We start from the raw sequence: 12,447 nt of genomic DNA, 5'->3' as shown, positions 1-12,447 counted from the left end.
TCATAAAATATTTCACAATACAGAAGACCTTATTAAGCAGATACAGACTTAATGAATTATAAGGTACTGTTAGAACCACCACCCACATCATGAAATAGAACCACCTGCCCGTCCTCATCACAACTTTCTTACACTTCCTGAAAGTAACTTTTGTCTTTTATGGCAATCACTTCCTTTTTTTTATCGGTTCACCACACAAATACGCATCCCTAAACTGCGGTGTAGATTTGCCTGATTTTGTTTTGTTTTGGATATGTTGTATTAAGTCTTTCTGCATCTGGTTCTCTTCTCCCCCATCTCTTCTTTTTTTCCCTTTATCTGTTGAAGAAATGGGATTATATGTACTCTAGGGTTTCTCACCCTTGGGACTTTGCTGATTGCATTCCTGTGCTATAGTTTATCATGTTCTTCTGTTCTTTTCATATCCTGTGAATTGATAGGCTTGATCAGCTTCAGGGTCTATTAATTTTTTATTTTTCTTTTTTGGCAAGATTACTTCGTGGGTAGTGGCATGTACTTTTATCAGGAGGCATATAATATGTCTGGACATCTCTCATATTTTGATGTTAGTAGCTATCAGTGCTCAGTGTCTAGATCCATTAATTCATTAGGAGGTGGAAATGGTGTTAACCTAAAACCATTCTTATTCATTTATTAGCTGAAATTTTTCCATAAGGAGAAATTTCTCTTCATCTAATATTTGGTTACCCAGTGGTACAATTCATATAAGAAAGAAAGGATAAAGGCTTGATTCTTTTCCTTCCTTTTTTTTTTTTTTTTTAAAGCAGCTTTCAAAATTGAGTGGTTTCCTATTATTCTCTAGAGGTGACCGCTTAGGTTTTCTTAACTATTATAAACTCTTGGATTTACCCATTTTATGTGTTTTAATCCATAGCGGTTATTATCTTTATTGACTCAGATTGGCCCAACTTTGGTCAGTGGGAACACCTAAGTTGGTTCCTTAGACATATCTGACATCACTCTCGTAGTTTCTGATAGCTTCCTTGACACCTAGAAATGACAAGGTGTTCCAAGTCTGTCTTGTACATTTCTGGCTCCACATCTGGAATTGGTCCTCTCTTCAAGAAATCTGGCTTCTTTGACAAGAAACAGTATTTTTAAGAATACAATTTGTATACTATTGATACTCATTACTACTGGGTTGGTTATTTGTTTCTAAGCTTTTTTGTGGCTAGGGCTAGGAAATGCAAAGGTGATGTGTGTGTGTGTGTGTGTGCACGCGCGCGCGCAAGAGTGCATTTTGTAAAAAATAACCTCTGAAAACTATTTTCAAATAAAGCATTTTTAGCCTTACCTCTTCTCTCATCTGTATCCCCTTTCTTTCGTATTTGAATCTCGATTTTTAAGGATACAAGGGGATGGCAGAATTAAAATATCACATAATTACTCATTTGCATCATTCCACAGCTGTGTATATTAACCTTAGTCTACAAAACCAGGTATCACTTATAGTATGATTACTGGAGAGTTGGGTGTTTTTGTGTATGTTCTCCCATGTTTTACAGTTGTACTGTATCTACTTCATCAGAACATATGCCCATTATATATTCTGTCCTCTCCTTATAGTCCTTACTGAGTCTTGCTTCTACAAATCAGTGTCTGCTTACTGCTCACTATCAGTTCTTACAGCAACATTTCTTTAGGCATTTTGGATATCTGAGGCTTGTTCTCTGGTGGATTCTTATTCCCCTTTTCCATGTTGAGAACACTCTGGTCTTTATACTTGAAATTTAACTTAGTATAAAATCTTCAGTTCTTGTTTTGTCTTAACTATGTTACTTCCCCTTTTTTTTCTGGCATAAGTGTTGCTGTCAGAGTGATGACAGTCTGATTTATTTTCCCTATAAAAGATCTGTTTTTGGCCTGGATGCTCAAAGAATACTTTCTTTTTCGTGGAGTTCTGTAATTTTACTAGGTGATGTTGGAGTGCGGGTTGTCCTGGGCTGATTTCTCGATGTACTGTGTAAGGTGTGACCTTTCATTTTGTAATTTCACTTTTTTTTTTTTAAAGTTTAGGAAAGTCTTCTTAGATTAAAGCATTTTTGGTATTCTGTTCCCTTGCTTTGATTGTCTTTGTTATATGTTCACTGGCTTTTCTTTTTCTGCATTCTAAATCTATGATTTTCTCTTGAAATGTTTATCTTTTTCACCCTTTTTGATTTTTAAATTTTTTTCCTTTTCACTTTCTATTTTTGTTAAGTCACTGTGTTTAAATTGTCTTCAGTCTGATGTTCCTTCTAGCTTAGTTTTCATCTCTCAAATGTTTGTGACTTTTTAGTTATTTCCTTCTATCCCTTGGTCTCTGAGTTTTTCTAAATCTGATCTCTTGTTAATCTTTCTATATAAAGATTTTTAAGCTTGTTTTGAAATATTGGTTCATAGCTCTCATGAACTATTTTTTGGCAAGCCTGTTTTATGTATTTTTTTGCAGGGATTTTCAAAAAAATTTCAATTTGCACGGGACTAGGCCTTGATCCTTTTTTGTTGCTGAGTTTTATAAGCAATTATTTTTCTTTTATGTGCAATTAGTTCTAGATGGTATAGTTCAGGTTGACTTTATGTCATTTTCTAGAGCCTCCTCTTCTGTTCTGTTTTGTTTTGTTTTGTTTTGGTATAGTGTTCCAAAACAATGGAGGCTAACTTACAGATCCACTTTTGTGTTTGAACCTTCTTTTTCCTTTCTTTGTATTAGCTTTGTGATGCTCAGTTTGGATTCCATTCCCAGCCATTTCTTGTCCACCTGGGGAGGTTTTGACCTGAGAGTGTTTTGGCTGGTTGGTCTTGCGAGTTGTGGAGGCCAGCCTGCTCCAGCCCCTCCAGCAGAGCCCCGCATGAGCCCGCTGCTGGAGTGCGCACAGCCCTTCCCAGCTTGGGCTGCTGTTCCCACGTTGTCTCTGTGCTTCTGAGAAGTAACCTGGGGTTACTTGGGGATTCTCAGATTCATCAGCGACACCGCCCTCGCTTCTGCTGCTTCCCTCACAGCTGCTGGTAGCACGTAGGTCATCTTGCTGTCTGAGGCTTCTTCACCCACTCCCATTTTGGGGTTTGTGGATGTAGGGAATACTGTCGCTTAGTTTTGTTGTAGATGCTGCCCATTGGGTTTGAGTCCTGCTCTCCAGTTGTCCTGTTTGGTTTTATGGGGAAGTTTAGGGAGATTAAACAGGTGTGCTGCCAGTCCCGCCATCTTCAGTAGCAGCAAACCTTTGGAAGCAGTGGTTTGTTCAGGGATTCAGGAGACTCACAGTGATGGCTGATTCTGTGAGACTGCTTTTAGGAAGGAAAGAAAGTCATTCCAGACTGCATTAATTGTTACAAGTAGGCTATAGGAATAAAACTCAGAATAAAAGCTAACCACTTAATTTGGAGGAAAAACACTTTTTGTTGACTGCAGTTTATGTTGAGTAGAAGGTGAGCTAGCATATTGCATTTGAAATATGGTCACTTTTGGAAAGGAATTCCAGTAAAACACAAAAGATAGTCTGGTTACTATCTTGAGTTACAGAAAGAGGAAAAGATTTTTTTTTAACTCATTTTAAATTGTCTTGACTACTGTAAGGAAATCATCAAATAGGAGATTACTCTGATGATTTGTTACAGTGAGGTAAATTTAGAAGGCATCCATTTTAGTATTTGGAAGTGCTATGCCTTGGTTCGTTCGTTCTTTCTTTCTTTCTTTTTTTTTTTTTCCCTTTTTTTGGTCTTGGTTATTTCTTGCACTCAGTCTACAACCATCGCTGTAAAAGTTACCTTGTCTGGTGTATTGAGTCTGGTCTTTTACGGTTTACACTGAAATTCCATTCAGGAAGATTTTATAATGATTAAAAATACACATTAAGAGAATTGTTTGATAGGAAGAAATAATAGCCACATTCATTTATTTTGAAGATGTTTTGTTAGAGAAGATTTAGACAATGAAGAGGGATTGGTATTCTATAGGAAAAATTAAATTTAAAAATCCCCAATAAGTTAATAAAGAGCATTTGCATATATGGAGTTTATGTATGTGGTGTGATAGTGGGTGGAGATTTGCTAAAAAAAAAAAAAAAAATCCCCCTCTAGTATTTTGTATAGTACTTAGAATATCTAGGCTCCAAAGCAAACCACCTTATGTAATGTAACAAACCTGTCTTTCACCTGAACAACCATTTCAAGTGTTGCAGACTTACAGCCTCTGAGAAAGTATTTGTTTTAAATATTTATTTATTTGAGAGAGAGAGAGAGAGAGATAGCATGAGATGGGGGAAGGGGCAGAGGCAGAGGGAGAAGCAGGCTCCGTGACCGAGGGACTCCATCCCAGGACCCTGGGATTGTGACCTGAGCCGAAGGCAGATGCTTAATTAAGACTGAACCACCCAGGGGCTCACTACCCGAGAAAGTATTTGTTTTAAATCTTTTTCAATTAGTAGTGTAGAACTGAGAGTTTGAGCCTCCCCCCCCCTTCCCCCGGGGGTTCTTTCTCTACATCTCAGCGCAGTTAAAGCCCAGAGAGAAGTGACTTGATCACAGTCTCCAGACTAACTGGTATCATAGCTGCACTGGAATCTGGGGCTTTTGAGTCTAGCCCAGGCGGTTTTCACCATAACACGCTGCTTTCTCTGAATGTTACGTTAACCTTGGCCGTGAGTGAGAAAGGTGAATCCAGATTCATTGCCAAGGGGTGAGAAGTGAAACATGGAGCTTTGGGGGTCACCAGCTTGGCCTTGTCTGTGAAGCCAAATGACCAAAGAGCCACTGTTCCCTTGTCACTGTTTTGAAAGGTCCTCTCCTTCACTGTGGTGACTTTTGTAATTGTGGGCCGTGGTGTTGAGGCTTTGAAGCCAGAAGCCAGGTTAGTCCTCAGAGCAGATTTCTGTTGCTTTGCCACTTTCTAGGTACATAGCCTTGGACAGCTTGCTAAACTTTGCTGAGCCTTCATTTCTTCATCTGTAAAATGGGGATGATAATGTAATCTTCACAGAGATGTGAGGGTGGATCGGGGCTTGTGTGTAAAGTATCTCCTGTAATGTCATAAATCCTCGTCCACATTTGAAAAGAACCTTTGTAGCACAGAGCTTTCCTTAGTGGAAAATGTTTACAGCATTTTGAGGATTAGAATTCTGAGTGTCGCTTTCTTTCATTTTATAGTGAAAATGCCTCGTGTAAAAGCAGCTCAAGCTGGAAGACAGGGCCCTGGAAAGAGACGACTTGCAGAACACTTTGCAGCTGGGGAGATAATCACTGATATGACGAAGAAGGAGTGGAAACTAGGATCGCCCATTGGCCAGGGTGGCTTCGGTTGTATATATCTTGGTAAGTGTACCAGTCCAAAGATTTACATGTTTCTTATCAAAATAGTTTCTCAGGAGCTTTTCCAGGATGTTCCTAGTTATCTACATTCAACTTAATACTGTATGATTTGGCAAAGATGCATCAATGACACAGGAGTGGAAAAAACGGTAGTTGATTTAGTCACAGTAGAAAGAGAGGGTGATATTATCCTTTAGATTTAATTTTATTATCCTTCAGATTTTTAAGAGATTCTGTATAATCTTAACTCTTCTGAGACCCGGAGAAAGCCATGGCCATCTTTCTTTCCCCACCTCCACTCAGTTGGGATTTTATTCCCTCTGTTTTGGTTTAATTTGGAGATTTTCAGATAACAGGGATGGATTTTTTTTCTTTCTATATAACCCTTGTAGTCATTGTAGTGGAATTGAGAGAATGACCTAAAAATTACATACTAGGCCTGATTAAATGTGCTATTAATTAAGATACTTAGCCTGAAATTTTGAGGGACCTATGTGGAACCCTGAGTTCTGTAGGCTAACTAAATTGTTGATATAAAAATATTTTACCTGATTGCTTCTAAAGGTGACTGCTTCACCCAGAGTATTAATAGTGATACAGTATATTTCAGGTTTGCTTTTTTTTTTAAATTTTATTTTGTTGTGTTAATCATCATACATTACATCATTAGTTTTTGATGTAGTGATCCATGATTCATGGTTTGTGTATAACACCCAGTGCTCCATTCAATACGTGCCCACTTTAATACTCATCACCAGGCTAACCCAACCCCCACCCCCTCCCCTCTAGAACCCTCAGTTTGTTTCTCAGAGTCCATCATCTCTCATGGTTCATCGCCCTCTCTGATTTCCCCCGCTTCATTTTTCCCTTCCTACTATCATGTTTGCTTTTGAAATTTCTTTCTAACTTTTCCATGATAGGCCTTTATTCCACCTCTAATCTCGATTTAGTTATTTACTTAATTATTTAATTTCTGCCATGAGGTTTATAAAATATTATTTTTAGTAAAGGAACCCTTTTTTCTTTCAAGCAACATCTTACTCAGGATACTAATATTAGTTACTAGGTCAGCATTAGTAGCGGAAACTTCTTAGCTCTGAGATTCTCAGGTCCTACTCTGGGCCTAGGAATCAGATGCTGTACGTAGGGAGAGGGCCTAGTAATGCGACTGAACAAGTCACCCAGGTGATTCAGATGCATGCTGACGTGTGGGAGCCACTGGTGGAGATCAAGAGCTCTTACTCAGAGGGTCTGACTCCAACTCCTCCAGGACCAGCGGGGTGTAGGGTTAGCTGCAGCCTCTAGGTGTGTGTTCATGAGACAGCTTGAAGCCTAGTACTCTGTTGTATGTTGTAGATTTCTCTAGGTCAGCTGCACCTGCCTTTGGGAGACAGGTATTGATTCTTTAGGTTTGTTCAGGGCCAAGCCTCTTCTAGTAAACTAGGCTATCTGTTAAGGTGAAAATCCTCATAAACTATGAAAGGTTAGCAGCTATGTTGGCCAGGTATATAGGTTTTGACCTTGTGGGTTAGCGATGGTAGATTCTATAAGCTGTTTATGCTGCAGAATGTGTGGACTTAGGATATCCCATGTTCGGAATGGGAACTTGAAGCAAGTAGGTTCTTCATTTTGTATTAGTTAATTTGCTTTTGTAACTTTTGGAACATTTGCAACTTGTATTGCATTTGTGCTATTTTATTGGTATTTATATTTATCATTAGAAAGTGCCATCTAATAGTGAGTACTATTTTTTTAAATTTTTTTATTGTTATGTTAATCACCATACATTACATCATTAGTTTTAGATGTAGTGTTCCATGATTCATTGTTTGTGCACAACACCAGTGCTCCATGCAGAACGTGCCCTCTTTAAAACCCATCACCAGGCTAACCCATCCCCCCACCCCCCTCCCCTCTAGAACCCTCAGTTTGTTTTTCAGAGTCCATTGTCTCTCATGGTTCGTCCTCCCCTCCGATTTTACCCCCTTCATTCTTCCCCTCCTGCTATCTCCTTTTTTTTTTTTCTTAACATATATTGCATTATTTGTTTCAGAGGTACAGATCTGTGATTCAATAGTCTTGCACAATTCACAGTGCTCACCATAGTACATACCCTCCCCAGTGTCTATCACCCAGCCACCCCATCCCTCCCACCCCACCCCCCACTCCAACAACACTCAGTTTGTTTCCTGAGATTAAGAATTCCTCATATCAGTGAGGTCATATGATACACGTCTTTCTCTGATTGACTTATTTCGCTCAGCATAACACCCTCCAATTCCATCCACGTCATTGCAAATGGCAAGATCTCATTCCTTTTGATGGCTGCATAATACTCCATTGTATATATATACCACATCTTCTTTATCCATTCATCTGTTGATGGACATCTTGGCTCTTTCCACAGTTTGGCTATTGTGGACATTGCTGCTATAAACATCGGGGTGCACGTAGCCCTTCGGATCCCTACTTTTGTATCTTTGGGGTAAATACCCAGTAGTGCAATTGCTGGATCATAGGGTAGCTCTGTTTTCGACTTTTTGAGGAACCTCCATACAGTTTTCCAGAGTGGCCGCACCAGCTTGCATTCCCACCAACAGTATAGGAGGGTTTCCCTTTCTCCGCATACCCGTCAACATCTGTCGTTTCCTGACTTGTTAATTTTAGCCATTCTGACTTGTGTGAGGTGGTATCTCATTGAGGTTTTGATTTGGATTTCCCTGATGCCGAGCGATGTTGAGCACTTTTTCATGTGTCTGTTGGCCATTTGGATGTCTTCTTTGGAAAATTGTCTGTTCATGTCTTCTGCCCATTTCTTGATTGGATTCTTTGTTCTTTGGGTGTTGAGTTTGGTAAGTTCTTTATAGATTTTGGATACTAGCCCTTTATCTGATATGTCATTTGCAAATATCTTCTCCCATTCTGTCGGTTGTCTTTTGGTTTTGTTGACTGTTTCCTTTGCTTTGCAAAAGCTTTTTATCTTGATGAGGTCCCAATAGTTCATTTTTGCCCTTGCTTCCCTTGCCTTTGGCGATGTTTCTAGGAAGAAGTTGCTTTGGCTGAGGTCGAAGAGGTTGATGCCTGTGTTCTCCTTTAGGATGTTGATGGACTCCTGTCTCACATTGAGGTCTTTCAACCATCTGGAGTCTATTTTTGTGTGTGGTGTGAGGAAATGGTCCTGTTTCATTCTTCTGCATGTGGCTGTCCAATTTTCCCAACACCATTTGTTGAAGAGACCGTCCTTTTTCCATTGGACATTCTTTCCTGCTTTGTCAAAGATTAGTTGACCATAGAGTTGAGGGTCCATTTCTGGGCTCTCTGTTCTGTTCCATTGATCTATGTGTCTGTTTTTGTGCCAGTACCATACTGTCTTGATGATGACAGCTTTGTAGAGCTGGAAGTCCAGAATTGTGATGCCGCCAGCTTTGCTTTTCTTTTTCAACATTCCTCTGGCTGTTCGCGGTCTTTTCTGGTTCCATACAAATTTTAGGATTATTTGTTCCATTTCTTTGAAAAAAGTGGATGGTATTTTGATGGGGATTGCATTGAATGTGTAGATTGCTCTAGGTAACATTGACATCTTCACAATATTTGTTCTTCCAATCCATGAGCATGGAACGTTTTTCCATTTCTTTGTGTCTTCCTCAATTTCTTTCATGAGTATTTTATAGTTTTCGGAGTACAGATCCTTTGCCTCTTTGGTTGGATTTATTCCTAGGTATCTTACGGTTTTGGGTGCAATTGTAAATGGGATCGACTCCTTAATTTCTCTTTCTTCTGTCTTGTTGGTGTATAGGAATGCCACTGATTTCTGTGCATTGATTTTATATCCTGCCACTTTACTGAATTCCTGTATGAGTTTAGCAGTTTTGGGGTGGAGTCTTTTGGGTTTTCCACATAAAGTATCCTATCATCTGCAAAGAGTGAGAGTTTGACTTCTTCTTTGCTAATTTGGATGCCTTTGATTTCCTTTTGTTGTCTGATTGCTGTGGCTAGGACTTCTAGTACTGCTATTCAAGCAGTGGTGATAGTGGACATCCCTGCTGCGTTCCTGACCTTAGGGGGAAAGCTCTCAGTTTTTCCCCATTGAGAATAATATTCGCTGTAGGTTTTTCATAGATGGCTTTTATGATATTGAGGTATGTACCCTCTATCCCTATACTCTGAAGAGTTTTGATCAAGAAAGGATGCTGTACTTTGTCAAATGCTTTTTCTGCATCTATTGAGAGGATCATATGATTCTTGTTCTTTCTTTTATTAATATATTGTATCACATTGATTGATTTGTGGATGTTGAACCAACCTTGCAGCCCAGGGATAAATCCCACTTGGTCGTGGTGAATAATCCTTTTAATGTACTGTTGGATCCTATTGGCTAGTATTTTGGTGAGAATTTTTGCATCCATGTTCGTCAAGGATATTGGTCTGTGATTCTCCTTTTTGATGGGGTCTTTGTCTGGTTTTGGGATCAAGGTAATGCTGGCCTCATAAAACAACTTTGGAAGTTTTCCTTCCATTTCTGTTTTTTGGAACAGTTTCAGAAGAATAGGTATTAATTCTTCTTTGAATGTTTGGTAGAATTACCCTGGAAAGCCATCTGGCCCTGGGCTTTTGTTTGTTGGGAGATTTTTGATGACTGCTTCAATTTCCTTAGTGGTTATAGGTCTGTTCAGGTTTTCTATTTCTTCCTGGTTCAGTTTTGGTAGTTGATACATCTCTAGGAATGCATCCATTTCTTCCAGGTTATCTAATCTGCTGGCATAGAGTTGCTCATAATATGTTCTTATAATTGTTTGTATTTCTTTCGTGTTGGTTGTGATCTCTCCTCTTTCATTCATGATTTTGTTGATTTGGGTCATTTCTCTTTTCTTTTTGATAAGTCTGGCCAGGGGTTTATCAATCTTGTTAATTCTTTCAAAGAACCAGCTCCTCGTTTTGTTGATCTGTTCTACTGTTCTTTTCGTTTCTATTTCATTGATTTCTGCTCTGATCTTTATTATTTCTCTTCTCCTGCTGGGTTTAGGCTTTATTTGCTGTTCTCTCTCCAGCTCCTTTAGGTGTAGGGTTAGGTTGTGTACTTGAGACCTTTCTTGTTTCTTGAGAAAGGCTTGTATTGCTATATACTTTCCTCTTAGGACTGCCTTTGCTGCATCCCAAAGATTTTGAATAGTTGTGTTTTCATTTTCATTGATTTCCATGAATTTTTTTAATTCTTCTTTAATTTCCTGGTTGACCCATTCATTCTTCAGTAGGATGCTCTTTAGCCTCCATGTATTTGAGTTCTTTCCTACTTTCCTCTTGTGATTGAGTTCTAGTTTCAAAGCATTGTGGTCTGAAAATAGGCAGGGAATGATCCCAATCTTTCGGTACCGGTTGAGACCTGATTTATGACCTAGGATGTGATCGATTCTGGAGAATGTTCCATGGGCACTAGAGAAGAATGTGTATTCAATTGCTTTGGGATAGAATGTTCTGAATGTCTGTGAAGTCCATTTGGTCCAGTGTGTCATTTAAAGTCTTTATTTCCTTGTTGGTCTTTTGCTTAGACGATCTGTCCATTTCAGTGAGGGGGGTGTTAAAGTCCCCCACTATTATTGTATTGTTGTCAATGTGTTTCTTTGCTTTTGTTATTAATTGCCTTATGTAATTGGCTGCTCCCATGTTAGGGGCATAGATATTTACAATTGTTAGATCTTCTTGTTGGATAGACCCTTTAAGTAGGATATAGTCTCCTTCCTCATCTCTTATTACAGTCTTTGGTTTAAAATCTAATTTGTCTGATATAAGGATCACCACCCCAGCTTTCTTTTGGTGTCCATTAGCATTGTAAATGGTTTTCCACCCCCTCACTTTCAATCTGGGGGTGTCTTTGGGTCTAAAATAAGTCTCTTGCAGACAGCATATCGATGGGTCTTGTTTTTTTTTTTTTTTTTTGATGGGTCTTGTATTTTAATCTAATCTGATAGCCTGTGTCTTTTGATTGGGGCATCTAGTCCATTTACATTCAGGGTAACTGTTGAAAGATAGGAATTTAGTGCCATTGTATTGCCTGTAAGGTGACTGTTACTGTATATTGTCTGTGTCCCTTTCTGGTCTATGTTGCTTTTAGGCTCTCTCTTTGCGTAGAGGACCCCTTTCAATATTTCTTGTAGGGCTGGTTTCGTGTTTGCACATTCCTTTAGTTTTTGTTTGTCCTGGAAGCTTTTTATCTCTCCTTCTATTTTCAATGACAGCCTAGCTGGACATAGTGTTCTTGGCTGCATATTTTTCTCATTTAGAACTCTGAATATATCCTGCCAGTCCTTTCTGGCCTGCCAGATCTCTGTGGATAGGTCTGTTGCCAATCTAATGTTTCTACCATTGTAGGTTACATATCTCTTCTGAGCTGCTTTCAGGATTTTCTCTTTGTCTCTGAGACTCGTAAGTTTTACTATTAGATGTCGGGATGTTGACCTATTTTTATTAATTTTGAGAGGGGTTCTCTGTGCTTCCTGGATTCTGATGCCTGTTTCCTTCCCCAGATTAGGGAAGTTCTCTGCTATAATTTGCTCCAATATACCTTCTGCCCCTCTCTCTCTTTCTTCTTCTGGGATCCCAATTATTCTAATGTATCATCTTATGGTATCGCTTATCTCTTGAATTCTGCCCTCGTGATCCAGTAGTTGTTTATCTCTCTTTTTCTCAGCTTCTTTATTTTCCATCATTTGGTCTTCTATATCACTGATTCTGTCTTCTGTCTCATTTATCCTAGCAGTGAGCACCCCATTTTTGATTGCACCTCATTAATAGCCTTTTTGATTTCGACTTGGTTAGATTTTAATTCTTTTATTTCTCCAGAAAGGGTTTCTCCATGCTTTTTTCAAGCCCAGCTGGTATCTTTAAAGTGATGATTCTGAACTGTAGATCCGACATCGTACTAATGTCCGTATTGAGTAGGTCCCTGGCAGTCGGTATTACCTCTTGTTCTTTTTGTTGAGGTGATTTTTTCTGTCTCGTCATTTTGTCCAGAGGAGAATAGATGAATGAGAGAACAAAATGCTAACAGGGTAACAACGTCCCCAGAAAATATACTGTAAACAAATCAGAAAAGACCTGAAGCCAGGGAAAAAGAAAGGGAAAGAAAGGAAAAAGAAAAAAAAA

At 39.0% G+C, this 12,447-nt stretch overlaps 1 protein-coding gene across 3 annotated transcripts in view; it reads left to right on the top strand.

Moving 5' to 3' along the window:
- VRK1 (VRK serine/threonine kinase 1) overlaps nucleotides 1-12,447 on the top strand; it is a 122,308-nt gene that overhangs the window by 27,931 nt on the left and 81,930 nt on the right. For all 3 annotated transcript variants that reach the window (XM_034992892.1, XM_034992890.1, XM_034992891.1), the window contains exon 2: nucleotides 5,146-5,310. In XM_034992892.1, coding sequence (XP_034848783.1) covers nucleotides 5,151-5,310 — 160 coding nt within the window. In that variant the 5' untranslated portion in view covers nucleotides 5,146-5,150. The remainder of the gene's footprint in view (nucleotides 1-5,145; nucleotides 5,311-12,447) is intronic.

This window comes from Mirounga leonina, unplaced genomic scaffold (genome assembly GCF_011800145.1).
Source record: "Mirounga leonina isolate KUSES-001 unplaced genomic scaffold, KU_Mleo_1.0 Mir_82, whole genome shotgun sequence".
Lineage (NCBI taxonomy): Eukaryota > Metazoa > Chordata > Mammalia > Carnivora > Phocidae > Mirounga > Mirounga leonina.
The sequence above is the reverse complement of the archived record's forward strand: the minus strand, read 5'-3'. Positions and strand labels throughout refer to the sequence as shown.